The sequence below is a fragment of the Pygocentrus nattereri genome, chromosome 7 (genome assembly GCF_015220715.1).
Source record: "Pygocentrus nattereri isolate fPygNat1 chromosome 7, fPygNat1.pri, whole genome shotgun sequence".
Classification (NCBI taxonomy): Eukaryota; Metazoa; Chordata; class Actinopteri; order Characiformes; family Serrasalmidae; genus Pygocentrus; species Pygocentrus nattereri.
The window spans coordinates 8,982,004-9,000,977 of NC_051217.1; the positions used below are offsets into that span (position 1 = coordinate 8,982,004).

The 18,974-nt window shown below is 39.2% G+C and overlaps 1 protein-coding gene across 2 annotated transcripts in view; it reads left to right on the forward strand.

Annotated features, from left to right (window-relative positions):
* Nucleotides 1-1,736: 1,736 nt before the first annotated feature.
* The window catches only part of sema3e (sema domain, immunoglobulin domain (Ig), short basic domain, secreted, (semaphorin) 3E), a 49,966-nt gene continuing 32,728 nt past the window's right edge, over nt 1,737-18,974 (forward strand). The window contains exon 1 of one of the 2 annotated variants that reach the window (XM_017724630.2): nt 1,737-2,423. In XM_017724630.2, the coding sequence (XP_017580119.1) occupies nt 2,261-2,423 (163 nt within the window). In that variant the 5' untranslated portion in view covers nt 1,737-2,260. The remainder of the gene's footprint in view (nt 2,424-18,974) is intronic. The other variant, XM_017724698.2, reaches the window with a different exon arrangement.

Here is an 18,974-nt window from a genome sequence, read left to right on the forward strand (position 1 = left end):
CCTGAAAAAGACGTTGTCTGGATGGCAGCATATGTTGCCAAACATATTGTATATATCGTTCAGCATTATTGATCCCTTCACAGATGTACACATCACCCATGCCATTATGCATTGATGCACCCCTATAGCATCATGAATACTGGCTTTTGAACTGTCTACTGATAACAACCTGAGTGATCTTTAGCCCAGAGGACACAGTGTCCATAATTTCCAAAAAGAATATCCAATGTTGATTTGTTGGACAACACATTTTAAATGAGCTCGGACCCAGAGAAGATGGCTGCGTTTCTGGATCCTATTTATATATGGTTTCTTTCTTGCATTTTAGAGTTTTAACTGTGGATGCAGTGATGAACTGTTTATAGACAGTGGTTTTCAGAAGTGCTCCTGAGGCCATGTAATGGTTTCCACTACAGAATCATGTCTAGTTTTAATGCAGTGCTGTCTGAGGGCCTAAAGGTCATGGCCAGCAAATATTTTAGCAAATATTAATGTTTTTTGGCATAGTGCCTTGCATACAAAGATTTTCTATTTTACATTGACAAACGTTATTCTTAAATTCTTGCACTATTTGCCCACATAGTCATTCACAAAGTGGTGAACTCCTCCCCATCTTTACTTCTGAAAGACTCAGCTTCTCTGGGATGCTCTTTTATTCCCAACCATGTTACTGACCTGTTGCCAGTTAAGCACCAGGTGTTTTTTAGCATTACACTTTATCAGTTTAGCATTAAACCTTATCAGCCTTTTGTTGCCCCCATTCCAACTTTTTTGGAAATGGGATTGTGTGTTCATATATACATTGCATGTAGTGCTGTCTCAGCTATTTTCCATTTTTTGCAACTGACTCTAGACGGTCCAGAGTGCAACTGACTCTAGACGGTCTTTCTCATAAAATTGGGCTTTCAATACAGCTTCTGAAGGTCTAACCAGTGGGAGAGCATTTTGGCTGTGTTTGTCTAGATGCTACAGGAAAAAAAATCCCATATTCCATTGGGATGTTAACAATGAATTATTTATTTTATTTATTTTAATTATTACTAAAACTTGCAGAGTTTGAATGCAACATGATGATTATATTCAATTTTAGATGTTTTTTTAATTTCCCAGAAATCTGTAGGCCTTTTCAGAAACCACCTAGCTCCTGTGCAAACCTGAAGAAGAAAACTTGCTGGCAGGCTGATAGGACTCTCCTATCTGTATTGTTAAGCAGCACAGCAGTTAATTATCTGCATTAAACTTTAGCTGTGGCAGAATTTTAGAGCAATTTTAGAGAAAGTGGGTGCAGGCACAGGAAAGTATCCAGTGATAATAGTATTAGCACCATGAGGGGAAAAAAAAGACGGGGCTGCTTACTTTGTGCTTTTAAGCAACATGACATTAAAAGTTGGCTTGGAGTTTTAGAGACACTGAAGTGTGCAGGCAAAGAGAGAAAAGTGTTATTAACACCACAAAAATAAGAGAGAAAAAAGAAGAAAGAAGGAAAGCAAGAAAGAAAAAAATCAATGAATGGGAAGGAATACAGCACACCTGAGGCACATTATGGCAGGTGACAGATGAGGCATGAGTGAGAAGAAAAAACATGGAGCCATGGAGAGATAATCGATGATAGAGACAGTATAGCAAAGAGAGAAAGAGAGAGAGTGGATGGGGGAGGGCAGGGAGGTGGGAGGGAGGAGAGAGAGCTTGGCTGGAGTCCATGTTAGCAGCAGGGGAGTGGAGCAGGCGGTAGGGGAGGATCGCTGAGTGGCACGTGGAGAGGCAGTATTTCACTGCACTGGACGAGAGACAGAGCTGTGGAGGAGGAGAGAGAGAAGGAAAAAAGGTGGAGAGAAGAGGGAAGAGACAGGGCTTCTTATTAGTCAGACAAGTCAGCGGTGCACCTCCGTTCTCTCCAAGATCAGCACAGCCCCCTTTGACTGACACACACACACACACACACACACACACTCGTGCGTGCGCACACCCACACCCAGTGCATGTGTGAGTTGATGGAATGCGTCTGACAGGGCGGTCAGCCAGGGTTGAGTCAGAGCACTGCGTTTTCTTTAGCAGAGCGCTGGCCACGCTCTGGAAACACACACTGGAAGCTTCACACACTCTCTCATAGGGACATAACGACACACACACACACACTCAGTCAGCTTCCACCTCAGAGGATTTACAAGTTGACTCCTATCATGATGTGCTGATGACTGCATGCTGACTGGAACCAAGCCTGTCCATCTTTGGTCTGGACCATGGAGGTTAGTAGCACTGGATGGTAGAGACAGAGTCTAAGAGACATTTCAGGACGAGTGCGTGTGCCAGGATGGCGGGGTGCGTGTGGACTCTCACCCTCATACTTTGTGTGGTCCTGTGGAGCGACTTTGAAGTGCAAGGAGCAAAAAACAACTATCCGAGACTACGACTGTCCCATAAAGGTAAGGCAACAGGTGTATATGATTGAGAGTGGTATTTGAGAATGATGTAAACTTCATTAGCTGTGTGGTTTAAGTATACAAATTGAAAACATGTCATGAAGAGAAGAAATGTAAGTTGGCCCACTGGGCCTAATGATGTGGGTGAATGGGCTTTAATGCAGAGTTTCCGCTCTTTCTTTATGCAGGTCAATGCATGCTGAACAGATTAAGAGTGTGCATACTTTACAGTGCTTTTCCACTGCCCTGTTATTAGACATTTCCTACGTAATCCTTCACCCTAGACATTAAACTAAGCCTCAGAATAGAATAAAATAAATAAACAAAGCTGGCATTTTTAAACGGTCTAAAATGAACAGGGTTATGAAATGTTCATAGGTCAGTAACTATACTTTACAATGACTACAAGGTAACAAAATGAACATGCTATAAAGAGAAGCCAGCACAATATAAAAAGCAGTATCATTTACTGCATATCTCTAATTAGCAGTCAGGTCATATAAAATCTCTTGGCAGTTCCTTTCATCGATACTATTCTTTCAATCCACTTAGTGACTCATAGATTTCCATTCAATAAAACTTCATTATATTCCTTGTTATAAAGTAGGGCACTTGCTGCATATATAAATATATATATATATACACACAGTGTGGGGCACATAATGAGATATGAATGGTTTAGATGAGGCCACTTTGACTCCAATAAAGAAGTCAGGCTCTGCTTTATATTGTTTTTTCTTTGTGTTACGGTGGCTGAGTTTCAACAATGTGGCTTTCTTTCAACTCTGGCGGTTCAGTGAAAGAGTGGCAGCTACTCATTTTGTTATGCTGGTGTCTGCCTTGGCTGTTTACGCTGTAATGCAGGAAAGATGAGGGCACTCTTTGTAGATAGCTACACACCCTACTGATGGGAAATTCTCTCTCTCTCTCTCTCTCTCTCTCTCTCTCTCTCTCTCTCTCTCTACCTCTCTCTCTCTCTCTCTCTCTCTCTCTCTCTCTCTACCTCTCTCTCTCTACCTCTCTACCTCTCTACCTTGCTTTCTTTCTCTTTCATCGCTTTTCTGGGGAAACAATGTCAAATAAGAATCCACACCAAGAATCCACAAGTTGGTCATGGTTGAGGCCATGTGTGGAATGTAGATGCTTAGCAAATTATGTTATTTTTTATGTCTGTAATCTGTACACTTCACCTGCTCATGGAAATTGGCGTACTTGTTTTCATACATTTGTAGTCAAGAATTTGATTAACATAAAGCAAAATAAATTCCAGGAAGACAAGATGCAGGTTGCTGTGCTGCTAACAGAGTGCAATTATTTAAGTAACTGTGGAAAATAAATGTGGTAAGCCTAACCTCCTACACTCACCCAGCCCCACCCCTGGACACGTTTGAACTGTTTACTGTATTTATTTTCCTGTTAGTTACCCAAAGAGTAGCACTGTTTCTAAATAATAATAATAATAATAATAATAATAACAGCAGCAACTTTTTTATTGGGTAATTTTGAGACAGTCCCTGGCACTAAAGCAGGAGCAAGCAGTTATAGCTTGCAAATTGAAGTTTAATAAAGAAAGCACACTTCACTAAAGGTTGTGGTTGTAGTGCATTGTCATCCTTAATTAAGCCACAAAAGTATCATTTATCTACTAAGAACAGAATTGGAAATCTCAAATGAACCTTGCCATCTGAGGCCTCTTAGCTTACCCTGATGCCTTCTTCTTTGAAGCCATTTCGGCTGAGGTCATTTGCTGTGCCTTGATTTCACTTGTTTTAACCAAAACCTAAAGCTGTTTTGTCTAACATCTAACCCCTAATGCTGTGGTCTGAGCATGTCCTGAAATGTACACTGTACCTGCCTGCAGCACAGAGCATGCTTAACCAGTGCAGCTCAACAGCCACATTTACAGAATATCTCATCTACAGTCATATGCAAAAGTTGCCCTCATAACTAGGTTGACTGTCACCTGTCACTGGCCTAGGTATCGGTCATGAAGTGCCATGGAGTATAGAATTTTCAATCTGTTTAAATACTGAATTTTACTTAATATATAAATGAGACCAGTTTTTTGCTTTCAGTTTTGACACTGTTGCAGGTCATGATCTGACACTTGGGAGGATAATCATGTCATATTGAGTTATGCAAGGCACCAGGCATATTTTAAGTACATCATGATTGACAAAATCAAAGGAAAATCTTTTTTTCCTTTTCTAAATATAACATTTTCTCATCTCTGTGTCTAGTCCAGTCCCTTGCTTCACTTTTCTCACCTCCATTTCTCTCCTTTTTATCAGTCATGTACACAATCTCTCTCTCTCTCTCTCTCTCTCTCTCTCTCTCTCTCTCTCTCTCTCTCTCTCTCTCTCTCTCTCTCTCTCTCTCTCTCTCTCTCCCCCTCCAGCAGTCTATCTTTTGCTCTTTATTTCACACCTTCTTTCTCTCTCACTTTCACTCGCTCTGCTTTCTGCATGTCTGGACTGATACATCGTGCTTCACCATGCAGAGTGGAGAAGAGCGTTTAGCATGCATCCTATCATTATGGAATGAAAAACATCTTGGCTTTAATACATGCCATCAGTCCATTGCCAGCGTGAACAGCCTGAATGCTTTAGCATGCACTGAGGTATTCAGAGAGCTTGCAGGCAGCTACAGGAGGGAGGTGTGTGGTTAGGCCTTGCGGGTTTCACTCTTGAGATATTAATGTGTCAAAATATATTTAGCATAAAAACTGAGGTAATTGAAGTCAGCTTTTGTCATGATCTGTCAGCAGCTGCACAGGTTGCTGGGTGAAAACAAAGTGTCTGCTTGGTGCGGGAGACCCAGTTCAACAGGAACCTGTGGCAGCGTGTTTATAGGCCTAATTTAGATTATTTAGATGTTCCTGGAGCCTCTCTGATCTTCTTTTTATTGCAATGTTTTTCTCTTTACAGCTTCCTACACCTCTGGTCTGTGTATCTTGCTTCGTTTGCCCTTCATTGCAGTTTTTAAGGTTATATAGAATTGAAGAGCAACTTGCAGGGTCTTGCTCTCAGCTAATCCATCATGCTAGCTTGCCATTGTGTATTCTCATGCTGCTTAAAGATGTTTATTATTCCAGATTCTTCTCATTATATATGTATATTTGTCTACAGTCATGATACAGGGAGCCAGCATGAGCCTTCTAGAGGGTGTTTTCCTACAGTGCTAAATTATGTCCCAGTGGGTTAAGGATAATAGCGAAGTTCTTTCATTATTCAGCAAAGCCTGATTAAGTGGAGACAAAAGAGCAAAAGGAATAGATTTGACTGGTTTTCTTCCAAAGCTGCTAAAATTGTTTCATGAGGACATAACAACTCTGGTTTTGGGCAAGGCTCTAACCAATCAAACTCCTTAATGCAATGATTCCATTGCCAATTTTCCTTGATTTTCAGACCATAGCAGTACAGCAGACTCAGCAGAGCTCCATGGAGTCCAATGTGGCAACTCCCATTTCAAACATGCCTTAAGACCAATCACACTGGTCCCCATCCAGCATATGTTTCAGTTTTATGTTTCATTTAAGAGAAATTATAATTACCCCATGGATATGGTTCACTAATTAGGGTAATGCAGGCTCACTTCAAAACCAAACAGGCATAAAGTGTTGATCCATTTTTGCTGGAAAGTGAACTTCTTGTCACTATGCTTGCAACATTTGTAGGTGTTTGGGTGGAGTTGCATGGGTGGGACCTCATGTTAAATACTGTGGTGAGCCGTTTTACTCTGAAGTGGGAACAAACATAACTCTGAGGCCAGATACAGCCACAGGAGTTAATGAATAAGCTCTGCAGTTTTCATGTTAACAGAAAGGATGAATGTTCTGTTGCAGATGAATGAGCCTGTCCATTTTTGAGGTATGAAAATTGCCTGCCGCAAATCCAAAGAGCAAAATGTGCCAGCTGTGCATTCCGTATGTCCACTCAAGTATTTTCTAAAATATCATATCATGAGACTGGATTCTTTTTAGTCTACTGAATTCATTTTTCAAGCACAATTACAATTAGACCCTCTTCTAGCACAGTCACCAAGGGGGGGCAAAAAGCACGTGGGGCACATGATCTCCAAGAGCTGTAGATTTATCCCTGAGTGAAATTAGTTTAAATCTTCTCCAAACATTATTTCAAAACACTTCCACCTGGTCCTGCAGAGAGAGACTCTGTTTTAGATGATGTCACGCTGTTATGACAGAGTTCGAGTTTCGTGCATTACCTTGTGTAAATAAATCTCTCTGAGTGTACCACAATATCGCTGGACATTTGCCTTTCATAAAGCTTAAACACGAAGCTGCCAAAGGCTCTCCAGAGCTTTTAGCGGGTGTTACAGCTACTTAAGAGAACCCAGTTTTTTCTATCTTGAATCTATAAATGCTCAAATATACTTGACTTGCTCAGCTAGTAACAGATTTCACCAGCCATAATTCAAGCTAATTTTGAAGGGGTCTGAAATGAGAAACTAGGCATAGAACAGCTTGATTCTGTTAAAAAATAAATGACTTTATAGCCATTTGCTGCATTCAGAAGCTTTCAATCACTTCTATTTTCCTATGGAAAATTAGAATTCGATAAGAAAATACATTTTAATAAGCGATGCCCTGATTAAGTCTACTGGATTTGTATTTATTGGCATTGAGAGTGTTAAACTGATCAGGTATCTGTCAGAATCCACATTCAGTCCTGTTTCTCAGTCATGTCTGTTAGAAAATTGAGTCATATTTATATGCATTAAGGTTGCTTCGATTTGTCGATGATGTTTAGTATACCTTCCCATCTATGACAGAATGTAATTTATTATCCATATGTTGTTGTGATGTGCATCATCAAGGGGGGTAGGATTCTATGTGGGAGTCAGAATTTGGCATCTGTTGCCTTCAGTGTTCAGCTACAAGTATTGTTCATATTTATAGTTAACAGTAAGTCATGCTGTATCCTTAACCACAGTGACAAGTCTGCACATCATTAATAAAGACCTGGAAGGAGAAATTTTGTACATGTGTACTTTGCCTTTAGGTAAAATACCACCTATCTAACTAGCTATGATTTCTGTCATATATGACTGACAGGATGGCCTTTTCTTCCAGGCCCTTAGCGAAATCATGATCAGCTTTGAAAGAGGAAAGGTTTGATCACAATCATTTATTTCCTTTATACTTATACAGTTGTCAGCTTAATGATTGCATGTGACCCCCTAAATCTACGTTGCACCACCTGCTAGTAAAGAACATAAACTTTAAGCTGCAAAATCCACCCTGGGGTTGTGTTTCACAGAGCTTTTGGCTGTGATGGTGATGCTAGACGGTAGCTCTGAGGCCTGTGTTTCATTTTGTACTCTGTTTTAAAATTGATAGTATAACAGCCCAAAAGCCAGCTCGGGTTGCATGTAGGTTCAAGTCGTAATTGCTGGTGTGCCACCCCTGTCTGAGCTGTAATTTTAAACCTGCTTTTGAGCACAAGAAAGAGACCATCTATGCTCCTGATGGCTTTAAATGATTTTGCTCAGGGTCATTTTCTTAAATGAGGGTTGATAGGAGAGTACCCCACCAACAAGGCCTATTGCCTGTCTTTGCCACTTATTATGATGTATATAATTTCCCTTGTATCAAACATTTATTGGGCCAGCTAAGGTTTAGATTATAAAGGCCTTTCATTACTTCTATTAACAATGATAGTGGGTTGTTCATGTGGTAAATCCCAGTGTAATCAGTGTAAGAGTTTCACTATTTGTCATTCTAAAAGCCTATTTCCATATGTCCTCTCTCAGTCAGCACATGAAAGCTGAACAATTTATTGCTGTCTCCTGTCTGCTGGGTATGTTATTTCCTGACATTGATGTCTGCTTCTAGGTTCATTGTTAGGTAATTTATGATGTCCTAAGGATGATAGAGAAGTTTGTTCTGGCTGTAACATAACCTCATACACTTGGAATGGCAAGAGGACACATCCAGAAGAACTATCAGATCGCTCTCTTTCTCCCTATCTCTCTCTCTCGCTATATATATATATATATATATATATATATGTGTATCTATCTTTCTCTCTCTCATCACACCACCCCCTCTCCTTTCCTTGGTATTTCTCCAGAGAGCTAAGAGAGGTCTATTTACCCAATAAACCCATCACTTCCTTTCAAACATGGGAGCTGAGGGGTCGTCATGGAGACAGCTTCTCCGGAGAGGGAGAGAGAGAGACAGACGGAGAGAGAGAGTGAAAGAGGGAGGACCCACTAGTTTGTAATAAACATCACAGCCAGTGCAATCAGTAGGGGACAAAATGGACTCACACACATGGGCTTAAGGAACACATTCTGCTTGAAGCAAAAGCGTGTTTTGCATTAGACTTCGAAAAACCTTTCATCTGAGCAAGAACAATGCAAGCAACGATCAGCTTTTAGGCTATTCATGTCACACACCCACGGCAACTATGAAATGAGGACAATGAGCTTGATCCACAGGGGTACAGTGGCTCAGTGCGCATTTTAAAGTCAGTTTTTGTCATGCCATCCAGCTCAGCCATGAAGGTTGCTTTATCTCGTCTCTCCTCACTGTCTAGTCCTCCATTTGTCTTATCCCTGCTGTAACTGTGCCTTCTTTCATAGCAGCTGTTCAAGGGCTGGTCAAGCTTTACAGAAGTTGGCGAACATTTAATTCAGACTAAAATTAGCTTAGAGCTTAGATGTGCTATATAACATTGGACCTCATTCACAACCCACTTGCGCAGTTTGCTGACATTCACCAAGGTGTTATTTGGTTTTTGTTCTTAAGTCAGAACAGAATCTCTGCGCACTCAAGATTGCAAAGGTGCAAATAATTCTGCGGTTTAAGAACATCATTAGTCTGATGTAGACTTTTTCTTAGTACTTTTCTCAACAGCAAATTCAAGGAAAAAGTTGAATTTGAAAAAAGAAAAAAGTTTTAAAATGCTGCACTACTGAGCTGAACTGTGTTGTTGTAGCTAATCAAAACTAGGCATGTTGGAAATGACACAGAGACAAAGTCCCTATAGGAAAAGCTGCCCTCTCTGCAGTAGACATCCCTGGGCAATTATTTCAAATCATAGACCACTGTTTCTTAAGGGAGAGACCTATGCATGTGATTGATCCAAATGATTGCTACATTAATGTTTCAAAAACTGATTTAAAACCACAGACAAAATCTGACACAAACAACAGAAAATGTTGTAGCATTTGGCTCAAATAACACCGAAAATGCCATTTTCAGCTTGTTTTGGCCACTGTGCATGCTCATATCTCCCCCACCAAGAGGATTTTTCCAGCTAGTGTGTTTATCAGCAATACAGTTGGCTTAAGGGAGTGAGACTTAATTAAGTGTTACAAGCTCTCCCTTTTCCAGTGACCTGTCTCCTGCTTTATAATGTATCTGACCAAATTTACCACCATGTCAGTTCATTTACACAAAACTACCCCATATCTATGGTATGTGAACTTTCACGCATATACAGAATAAATGTCAATTGAAACTAGTAACACACTCAAAATTCCCATATTTTGACAAAGTTGTTGTCGAGTGGTGTGCTACAATTTCTCATGAGATTAAGTGGGATTCTTGTGTTCTGTAAAGCCAGCCTCGCAACAGTTGCTACAAAAGAACACGTTTGTGAGTTGAGCATACATAGGTCAATTCCCCCTGAGCTCCTATTTCCTTCAGTTTGTCCTCTCATTGCAAGTGCCCCTCCCCTTATCTCCTCGCTGGTTCATGTGGCATTCATTTGGGTGCTGACATCACGGACAAACACTTTGCACAACACAAGGCCATAAGGAACATGGAGTAATTGTCTTTCACACTGGGGAGCCTCCAATCTGCCTTCCAGCCCACAGGGAACTGGAAAGCCAACAAATGTCCAGAGCTCAAACTATATTTCTCCTCTTTTTGGGAAGAAGCATACAAAACATTGTAAAGTGCAATGCTATGAGCACTGGCCCGAATTGTAAGACAGAATTTAAAGTTTAAAAATTCTTTTTGTTATGAATTGTAGCCATGGCTAGTTTTTAGCATATTTAAAAAGCTTCTTCACATGTCCCTATCTTACGCAATGCCTATTTGTTTATGTAGAGCCATTTATAACCTCTATGTCATTCTAATTTGTAAAACAGCCTTTGTTGATATTGCGGTTTGGGTGCATTAGACGATGAATGCAAACAGCAAACTTCTGACAATGATAATCCACGAGATGGACAGGGTAGTTTTTGGCAGTTTTACAGTTTTTCTGACTGAGGATATGGCATCCCCTTCCATCTTCCCTTCAGACTGAGCCCTAGCCATGAAGCCAAGCTCCTTTCCAACTGTCTCCCTAGTTATAAGTGGCATTTCTCCTGGGACAGCCTTTAAGTAAAACTAATCATCTTTATGCCTGTGAGTGAATTACAGTGCTTCATTAATCAAGAGGTCCGTCTTACTGAAGGGCACTTTTCTTTATGACTCGCAAAGATTTACAATACAGTCTTAACGTTCTAAAATCAATAACTAATTTTAATTTAAAGCTTTGCTTTATTACCTCAACGTCCCCCTAATTCTCTCTTTCTCTCTCTCGCTGTGTATCACTGTCTCCCGTTCCCGGTACTTTCCAGTCCAGGTTATGTATGAGAATAAATCGTTTATTTTTCTGCCTTATGAGGCTAATTCTCCTATGGTCTCTTTCAGCACCTGAACCGTATATGTTGAAAGTCTCCTTTATTCCTGCTTTTCCATTTGAAGTAGGTGTGCAGCAGACCATAATGCTTCCATAACCCATTTGTTTTAAGCATTGTGGATTCTGTCTGTGCCTCAGAGCTTACAGGGAACACTCAGTCTATCCCAGGTGGGGAAAATGATAGGGAATTAAACAGAGGAAATTCCCTTGCCATAGCTTCAAAGCATGCCATTCTGCACATGTATGGGCACTGAATTTGACTAAGTGGAAACATTCATTGAGACCAAAGACTCCTTACTGAATGTGAGATATTTTTTATATATATATGTATATATATATATATATATATATATATATATATATATATATATATATATATATATATATATATATATATATAGTCCAGATGTACATAGTAGAAACTAGAAGAAATGACAAATTATAACTTATATCCAGCCTTTGTTACTGTGCAGCATGGTTTCTTGTTGCTCCATATTAAGGAGAACAAAATAAGGGGTAGAACTATGGAATTGAAGATGACTTAACATTACACATTGCCTGATGGTTTTGCATTTTATGACAGTGACATTCAGTGAAAGCTGACATTCATAAATTCAGAGAAAAGTGACAGTTTTACTACAGTGACACACAATGAAAAATGACATTCATGTGCAATTTCCATGTCCCTTCTGTATTGCTGTGTGACTATAAAATTGGACATTAATAGCATATGCTGTTGAATAAACCCTTTTTAAAAAAGGGTAGATGAAACCCTTCTTTGGACAAAAAATGTTGCATTCTGTACAATTAATAGATTTGGCTTGAATACATTACCATTTTTGAAAGGAATTTCTGTTTATTTATAATATGGTTACTCTCGTCTTCTTGTTTGATATATATTTTGTTTGAATATGTAATTTCGCTATGTAATAACATACATTCTCACTGGGAACAATTACTTGTGTTAGGGTATCCAAGATGTCAGAAAGCATTCCGTATTCGGAAAAATCATGCAGCGTGAACATAATTCAAATGTAATTATACCCAGTTCCATGTATATGCTAAAAAAAATACCACTGCTTGGCAAGCCAGGTCCTGCACTGTTTCAGTTTGTCTGAAACTACAAAGTATACATTCCACAGTATGTTCCATGTAGAAGAACTGGCCTCTATCAGTTCTCTCTCTCTCTCTCTCTCTCTCTCTCTCTCTCTCTCTCTCTCTCTCTCTTCTTCTTCTGACTGCTAATGCTGACATTTGACTGACACATGCCTCCTGTTTCTGGAGGAGGCACACATGCAGTGTGTGTTTGTGCTTCTATCAGTCAGCTCAGTTAGCTCTGTATCTGAACAGCGGGTAATTGAAGTTTATCTTGTAGCTGTTGGAGAACAGTAGGTGAATTATGGTGTTTGAATATGTCTATCTTCATTAGTGTGACTGACAGGTCAGAATAACTAAGCCAAGCGAAGGGCCTCGTGTGCAGACAAGGCATTTTTATTTTTTTGCAAGTGATTCTATATTATGCTGTGCAGTTCACAGTAAAGATGTCAAGCCTGTGAATGAAGAATATACAGTGGCACTAAAATGTATTTGGGCATTTGTGCTATAAGTATGTTAAATGTATTAAGTTCATGTTTGTGGCGTTTATTTTAAACAGACCATTTTACTTTTTGGGATTTGTTCGAACGGTGGGTGGTGTATTTTGGATTATTATTGTTTGAGCAAGTTCTTTTCAGAATTCTGCAGGTTTGTATTTAAAATGGCTTTGTAAACTTTTTGTGCGTTCATTAAAGCCTCTAACAGTTCCACCTCTGTGCTTTATACTAACCGTGGAATTATTTGCTGGAATTCTTTTCCAGGCTTTCTCCATACAGGAGACTTCATGACAAGCAGTCCATCGTGACAGGATGTCCCTTTTCATCTTTGTTTCAGACTTTACATTCATCCATACTTTACCCGCAAATGCATTCTTTCACAGCGACTGGAAAGAATGTTGGCAAAGTCCCTGTTTAACATTACCAAAACTATTCAAGAGTGTTTAAATGATATTTATTGTGTATGTATGCAGACGGTTACACTGTTAGGACAAATCTGGTGTCCCTTTTTGTAATTGAACTAGTGTTAAAATGGTGACAACTGGTTACAGCTGTCATTTTCAACCTGCCTGAAGTTTCAGATAGCTGCAACAATATTGTGCAACTTGGAATCATAGCATTTAAACTGGAACTCAACCACAGTTTGGCAAATTTAAAATTGATTAGGGATTTTTGCCAGTGTTCCATAAGGCTTATCCAACCTCACAGCCCTTGGTATGAAAGGATGGGTTTTGTGGGTGGGGTATGTGTAATGGGCAACTCTCAGGGCTTATTGGGCTTTATATGAAGGCCTACAGATTTTTGTAAAAAATAAATACAAAATGATGTCTGTAACTTTTGGTCAAAACTCTGCAAGTGCTGTAGTAGTTCTCTCAGGTTGTGATGGAGACCAGAAGAGTCAAATGGTCAATGGAAAACTGCCCAATCCCTGTTGTATCAAGGTAGATAAAGCCAAGTGAACACTTCCATTTCATAGGACTTTATGCTGGTCTGAAATCTAACATATCAGATTAGCCACCAGATTAAGAACTGACAGTGACATCAACCAGTCATGTTTTGATTTACAAATGGTAGGACCAATTTTGTAATTAAAAAAAAAAAACACTCTATGCCTGACTGTGAGTAGGAATGGTAGCTTCTATGTTTCAATCAGATGGAAAACAGGGGCAGCTCTATGCCAGGGCTCTAAAGGAGTCACTACAAAATTGCCACAACGTGCGATATATGTTCTCAGCTGTGGGAGGTCTTTTGCAAGCTGGAACATCAGTAAAAAACAGTCTTTATGTGAATTGCTGTTTGTTCAGTGCTAATCTACAGTACAACTGAAATCCCTGGGTGCTAACTGGAATTAGCTTTATCGTAGAGTTGTTTTCCTATGGTTTTTGACAGATCTTTGTTGTTTGTTTGTTTGTTTGTTTGTTGTTGTATTTTTTTGGACAGAGCTTTGCTTAAATGCCTCTTCTCCAAGTTGGGGAACTCTTTGTTTATAGTTCTTTAAACTAAAAATGGTTTTGGCTGAATATTTCTAGAAAAATGTGGAAGCCTTTCCGCTAAGAGTGTGGATACAGCATGAACCCGGACAGTGTATAAAGTTAGAAACGTTCATTCATGTTTTGCCTAAGCTCCACTGATATTGTACTCTATCTCACTCTTCCCACTCCATATCTTCTCTCTTTCCTCATGTATCTGTTGTTCTTCACTCATATCTCTCTCCATAACTATGTGTGATATCAATGTGTGGAGTCTCTCTGCTGCACAGCTGTGCCAGTATAACGGCTAAAGAGATGGTAATGGTTTTAATCTCACTCTCTCCATCAAGGTTTTCCATGATACGAAGACAAAACACCTCACAGTGCCATGCTGGATCTGCAGACAGATGCAGTTCCATCACGGCAGTGAGAGAAGATTGTAGAATTATGCCAGATATTTTCCATGAAATTCTTCCATGTAGGAAGGTTTTCTGTGCAAACAGGACAAATGTGCTCTGTAATTTAGACTTCTAAGAGGAATGCCATGGATGCCATGACCTCTATATTGTGCAACTATGCAGCAATCATCAGACCCCTTTTGAGTATCTCAAGTGTGCAAGCTTTGGAATGGAAAATTATATTTTCTTTTCCTCCACTTATTATAAATCCAAGCAAATGGTTCAGCTTCTATCATGCCTGTCCATGACTTGTAGTACTAAATAAATTGACTAAATACACAATCACTGTCTTGGTCACGGCTAAATGCTGAATGCTATGTGACTCAAATGCTTCCTTATCGCTTTAATGCTGTAGGCTGTTTCTACCTTTGAATCCATTCCTCTCTTTTAATAACACTTTTTAAATGCTGTTGTCACATTTGTTTTGACATGAATGAAGTAAGAAATAAAAATAAAGTGTGAAAATAAAGTAAGATATTGAGATTTTTCCTCTGTCTGTGTCACAAACTACCACTTTGAACAAGAAAACAGGATTAGGAATATGCTTCATACTTCAATCTTTTTCTTACTATTACTGTAATGAAAAATTAAAGTAATAAGCTTTTAGTGTTCAGTGTTCAGTAATCTTTTCCCATAAGTTCCACCTACGAGGTTTGTGTGTTTATAAATCAAAAACTGTCATAACTCTTTTTACCTGACCATTTTCAACTATTTCCGTACCTTAGAATTAAACGAGCTGTTTGTGTAACAATACTTTTAAAGGTCGTTTGACATGAACATGCATAATATTTGGTTCCATTTTTTGGCATTTCTATATAGTACCAAAAACAATTCTTCTGTTGTTGCAGTGTCAGGCTTATTACAATAGAAGAACCATTTTGGGTGATGTATAGAACCCTTTGCAAGAAGATTCCATAAAGAGCCATCTATAGCACATTCTCCTTTAATCTGAAGAACCCTTTCAAGATGCAAAAGAACTCTTTAATCATGCACAGTTTTTTTTGTGTTTATGGTTCTATATAGAACCACTTTTTACTGAAGAACCCTTCTTTTTTAAGTGTGTACTACATCAAATGCTTTCATTTCAGAAAAGCTAAAAGTGGGTTTATCTGCCATGTGGGTTCCTTAAAGGGGCCACTGCTGAAGTCTTTAAATATTGTTAAAAAAGAGGTAAGATCCCCTACTTTACTCCAACACGCTACTTTACTCCAACATGCAGAACTTTTTAAAAACAACAAAGCAATGCCATATTTTGTCTTGCAGTATCATTGAGTGGGAGAATGAATTGGCTGGCGTAAGCCAGGTTTCATTTCCTCTGTCCTACTGAGAGCTCTGGAATGGGGTAGTTATGACGGCTGTATTTTGGCACAGGCAGACAGTAGAAATAACCCCGGTGACAGAGGATCATACAGGACATACAGAAAGCAGTGAAGGGTGCAGTTTAAGCCCTGGAGGCATCCTCTCTACAAGGCTGTCTTGCCATCTGGGCTCCAGACCAGTGAGATGCCCTTGCCAGTCAGCCCACAGGAAGTGTAATCCTCAGGGCTTCATTTCAGAGCAAAGGGCCTTCACCTCGCACGACCTGCAGAGACAGAGACACACAAACTGTTTATCATGCTGTTGACTTGGATTAGGGTGGAAACATTTCAGGAGTGTGTGTGAGTATGTGTGTGTGAGTATGTGTGTGTGTGTGTGTGTGTGTGTGTGTGTGTGTGTGCACATAAGTCTGTACCAAAGACATGTGGAGAGTGCCCTTGTTTTTTGTGAATGAACATGCAAATCATAAAGAGGTCCAAAGGAAAAGATCTACAAAATAGACTGATTTCACCCTCCATTCCAATACTGCATTTGCAGTAAGAAACCTTCAGGGCCTTCTAAGCCCGTTGATTTCTGTAAACTTTATTTATGTAAATACTTAACAGACAGTTGTCCAATCAGGATATTTTTTCATGGTGTCCAGGTAGATAAAGTCAAGCAAGCTCTACCTTTGGTCAGGCCTTCAGGATCTGGACAGAAGCACCTCGATTAAGAAACTGACAGTGGAATCAACCAATCACATTTTGATTTAAAATGGGTGGGACCAATTTTGTAAGGAAAAACATCACCTTGTCAAAGTCCTACATTCGTCGCTGAATGTGAACACGAGTGATAGCCTAATTGGCTTTCATCAGTTAGAAATGGAAAACAGTGGCATGTGCGCTATGCTCTATGTTCTTTATTCAGAGATTCACTGTAAAACTGCAGCATACAAGGTAAAATATATGTACAAGTTTCAAATAAAACATATGGAATGTCTTTTGCAAGCTTCAGATGCCACAATATGCTCATGTACAGTGTATACCTTTGCACTAACATACTAACAGAAATCCTAAAAGGGCATCTGCAGTAATTAGCGTTAGTTTTTTTCACATTAGTGGCCTGAACTAAGGTTCTGGCTCTACTATTCATGGTTTTCCACTTGTATTTGTTCACATTAAAACCAGGATTTAAGTTCTTAGGATTTAACAAAATACAAAACTAATATATATGGCAAATGACTTCTATAAATGTTCTTACAGGGCTAATGCAATGTACAACATGTTGCTGTCAGATCAAAAACTTAGAGCTTCACTTAAAAAAAATAGACATTAAAAACACTAACTGCTTTTTTCACCATGTGAGTGTTTCATTATGAATGAACCAACAAAAGTGAATTAGAATAAATATATGCTCACTTTGCACAAATGTTCTTTTCTTAGAAAGTTACTATTTTGGAAATACAAGATTTTATTATGATGGCGACTATGTTGCCTTGTGCTTCTTCATTGGCAGAATGGACATAAATATTGATTGCTTTGTTTTGTTTCTGAAGGGAATTATTGGTTAGTCAGGGCCAGACATGCAGTCTGTTATCAAGTTTCCGAAAGCAGTATCAGCTTTTTGATAATTACAGAGGTTACTAGGTTAACGAAGTCAATATGCTAGTTTAAAGAAGGCATGCTCTCCAGCAGGGTCTTTACGTTCCCCATGTCCTGTGGAGTAATCAGTGTCAGCCACCTGAGTTACAAAATAATCTCCATTTTCAATCAGTGCGTTTGATTAAGTGTAATTACCGTGTTTTAACCATATCTCACTTAACATTCATCTTCACCGAGGCACTGTATACGGCTTTTCTTTACAGACCACGTCATTGTGCAGTGCAAAAGGTCATTTAATATAGGATGTACTGTATGGCTCTTCCTGTTAGACGGAGAGATGAAATAAATCCAGAGTGACACATAAAAGGGAGAACATTGTTTCCTCTCTGGGATGAAAGCACTTTCCTATCTCTGATAACCAATAGCCCCTTGGTGAGGGGAGTATACATCCACTTCTTCAATCAGTCTATCGTCCACCTCCCTAAATCTGGACTCTTGCATCCACCAAAGGCTCTTTAGGGAGATCCGGCCAGTTTTCCGGCCTTTAGAGCGACTCATTCTTCTCACTCTTCCCACATGGAGGACTTAGATGGAGGAAATGGGTCTTTATTTTAAGAGAGAGAGAGGGAGAGAGAGAGAGTCTGGTCAGCATATGTGGATGTTGATTTGAAGGATGCACTGGGTCATTTCCATTTCAATCTATATCCCATTAGCTATGTATTTCCTATATTAGTGTTGAGATTTTATTGAGTTGAGTCTGTCCTGTTTTCAGTGCTTGTGGCTTTATATGGCTTTAATTCTCAGTTATTACTTCCAGAGACAGAGAATGTGATCGATGCTGTTTCCTCTGAATAAATCAACACAGCTTGATGACAAAAACCAGAAACAACAAAAATGACAACATGACAAAGTACAGCTGACAAGAAACATTTAAACTGTGAGCACAGAACTATTCCATATAGCAAGGAATAGAGTGGGGAGCTGAAAATCCTTGCTACAGGTGTACTGTAATGCTGTAGGCTGTTTAGAGCAGAGTTCTGGATGTTCAATTAGTTTTTCTATGATCTTCAAAGATCCTACCTGAGAAGTAAGCTTCGATTAAAGGGTGTATACAAATAAACAATAATCAAATCAATTTATAATCAGCCTAACCATTTCTGACCATCCCCTTGAGGAAGCTCATTATTTGTAGTTGCAAAGTCAATATGCCCAATTCTCCAATATCTTGTTGAGCTAATAAATAATTCATTAACTACAAGAAGCGATTCACAAAAAAATCAAATGTGCATACAGTTATTCCCTTCACCTTAAATGTAGTTGATTAGCCTGGACATGTGTCCTGTATGCTTGCATTTCATCCAAAGTTTTCCTCCTTGGTTTTGTAGTGGAGCTACAGACAATGATATATCTTGGTATAAATTACAGTTTCTATCTCTTACAGTGATACTCGAGTTACACATTGCCTTGACTTACAAAAAAAA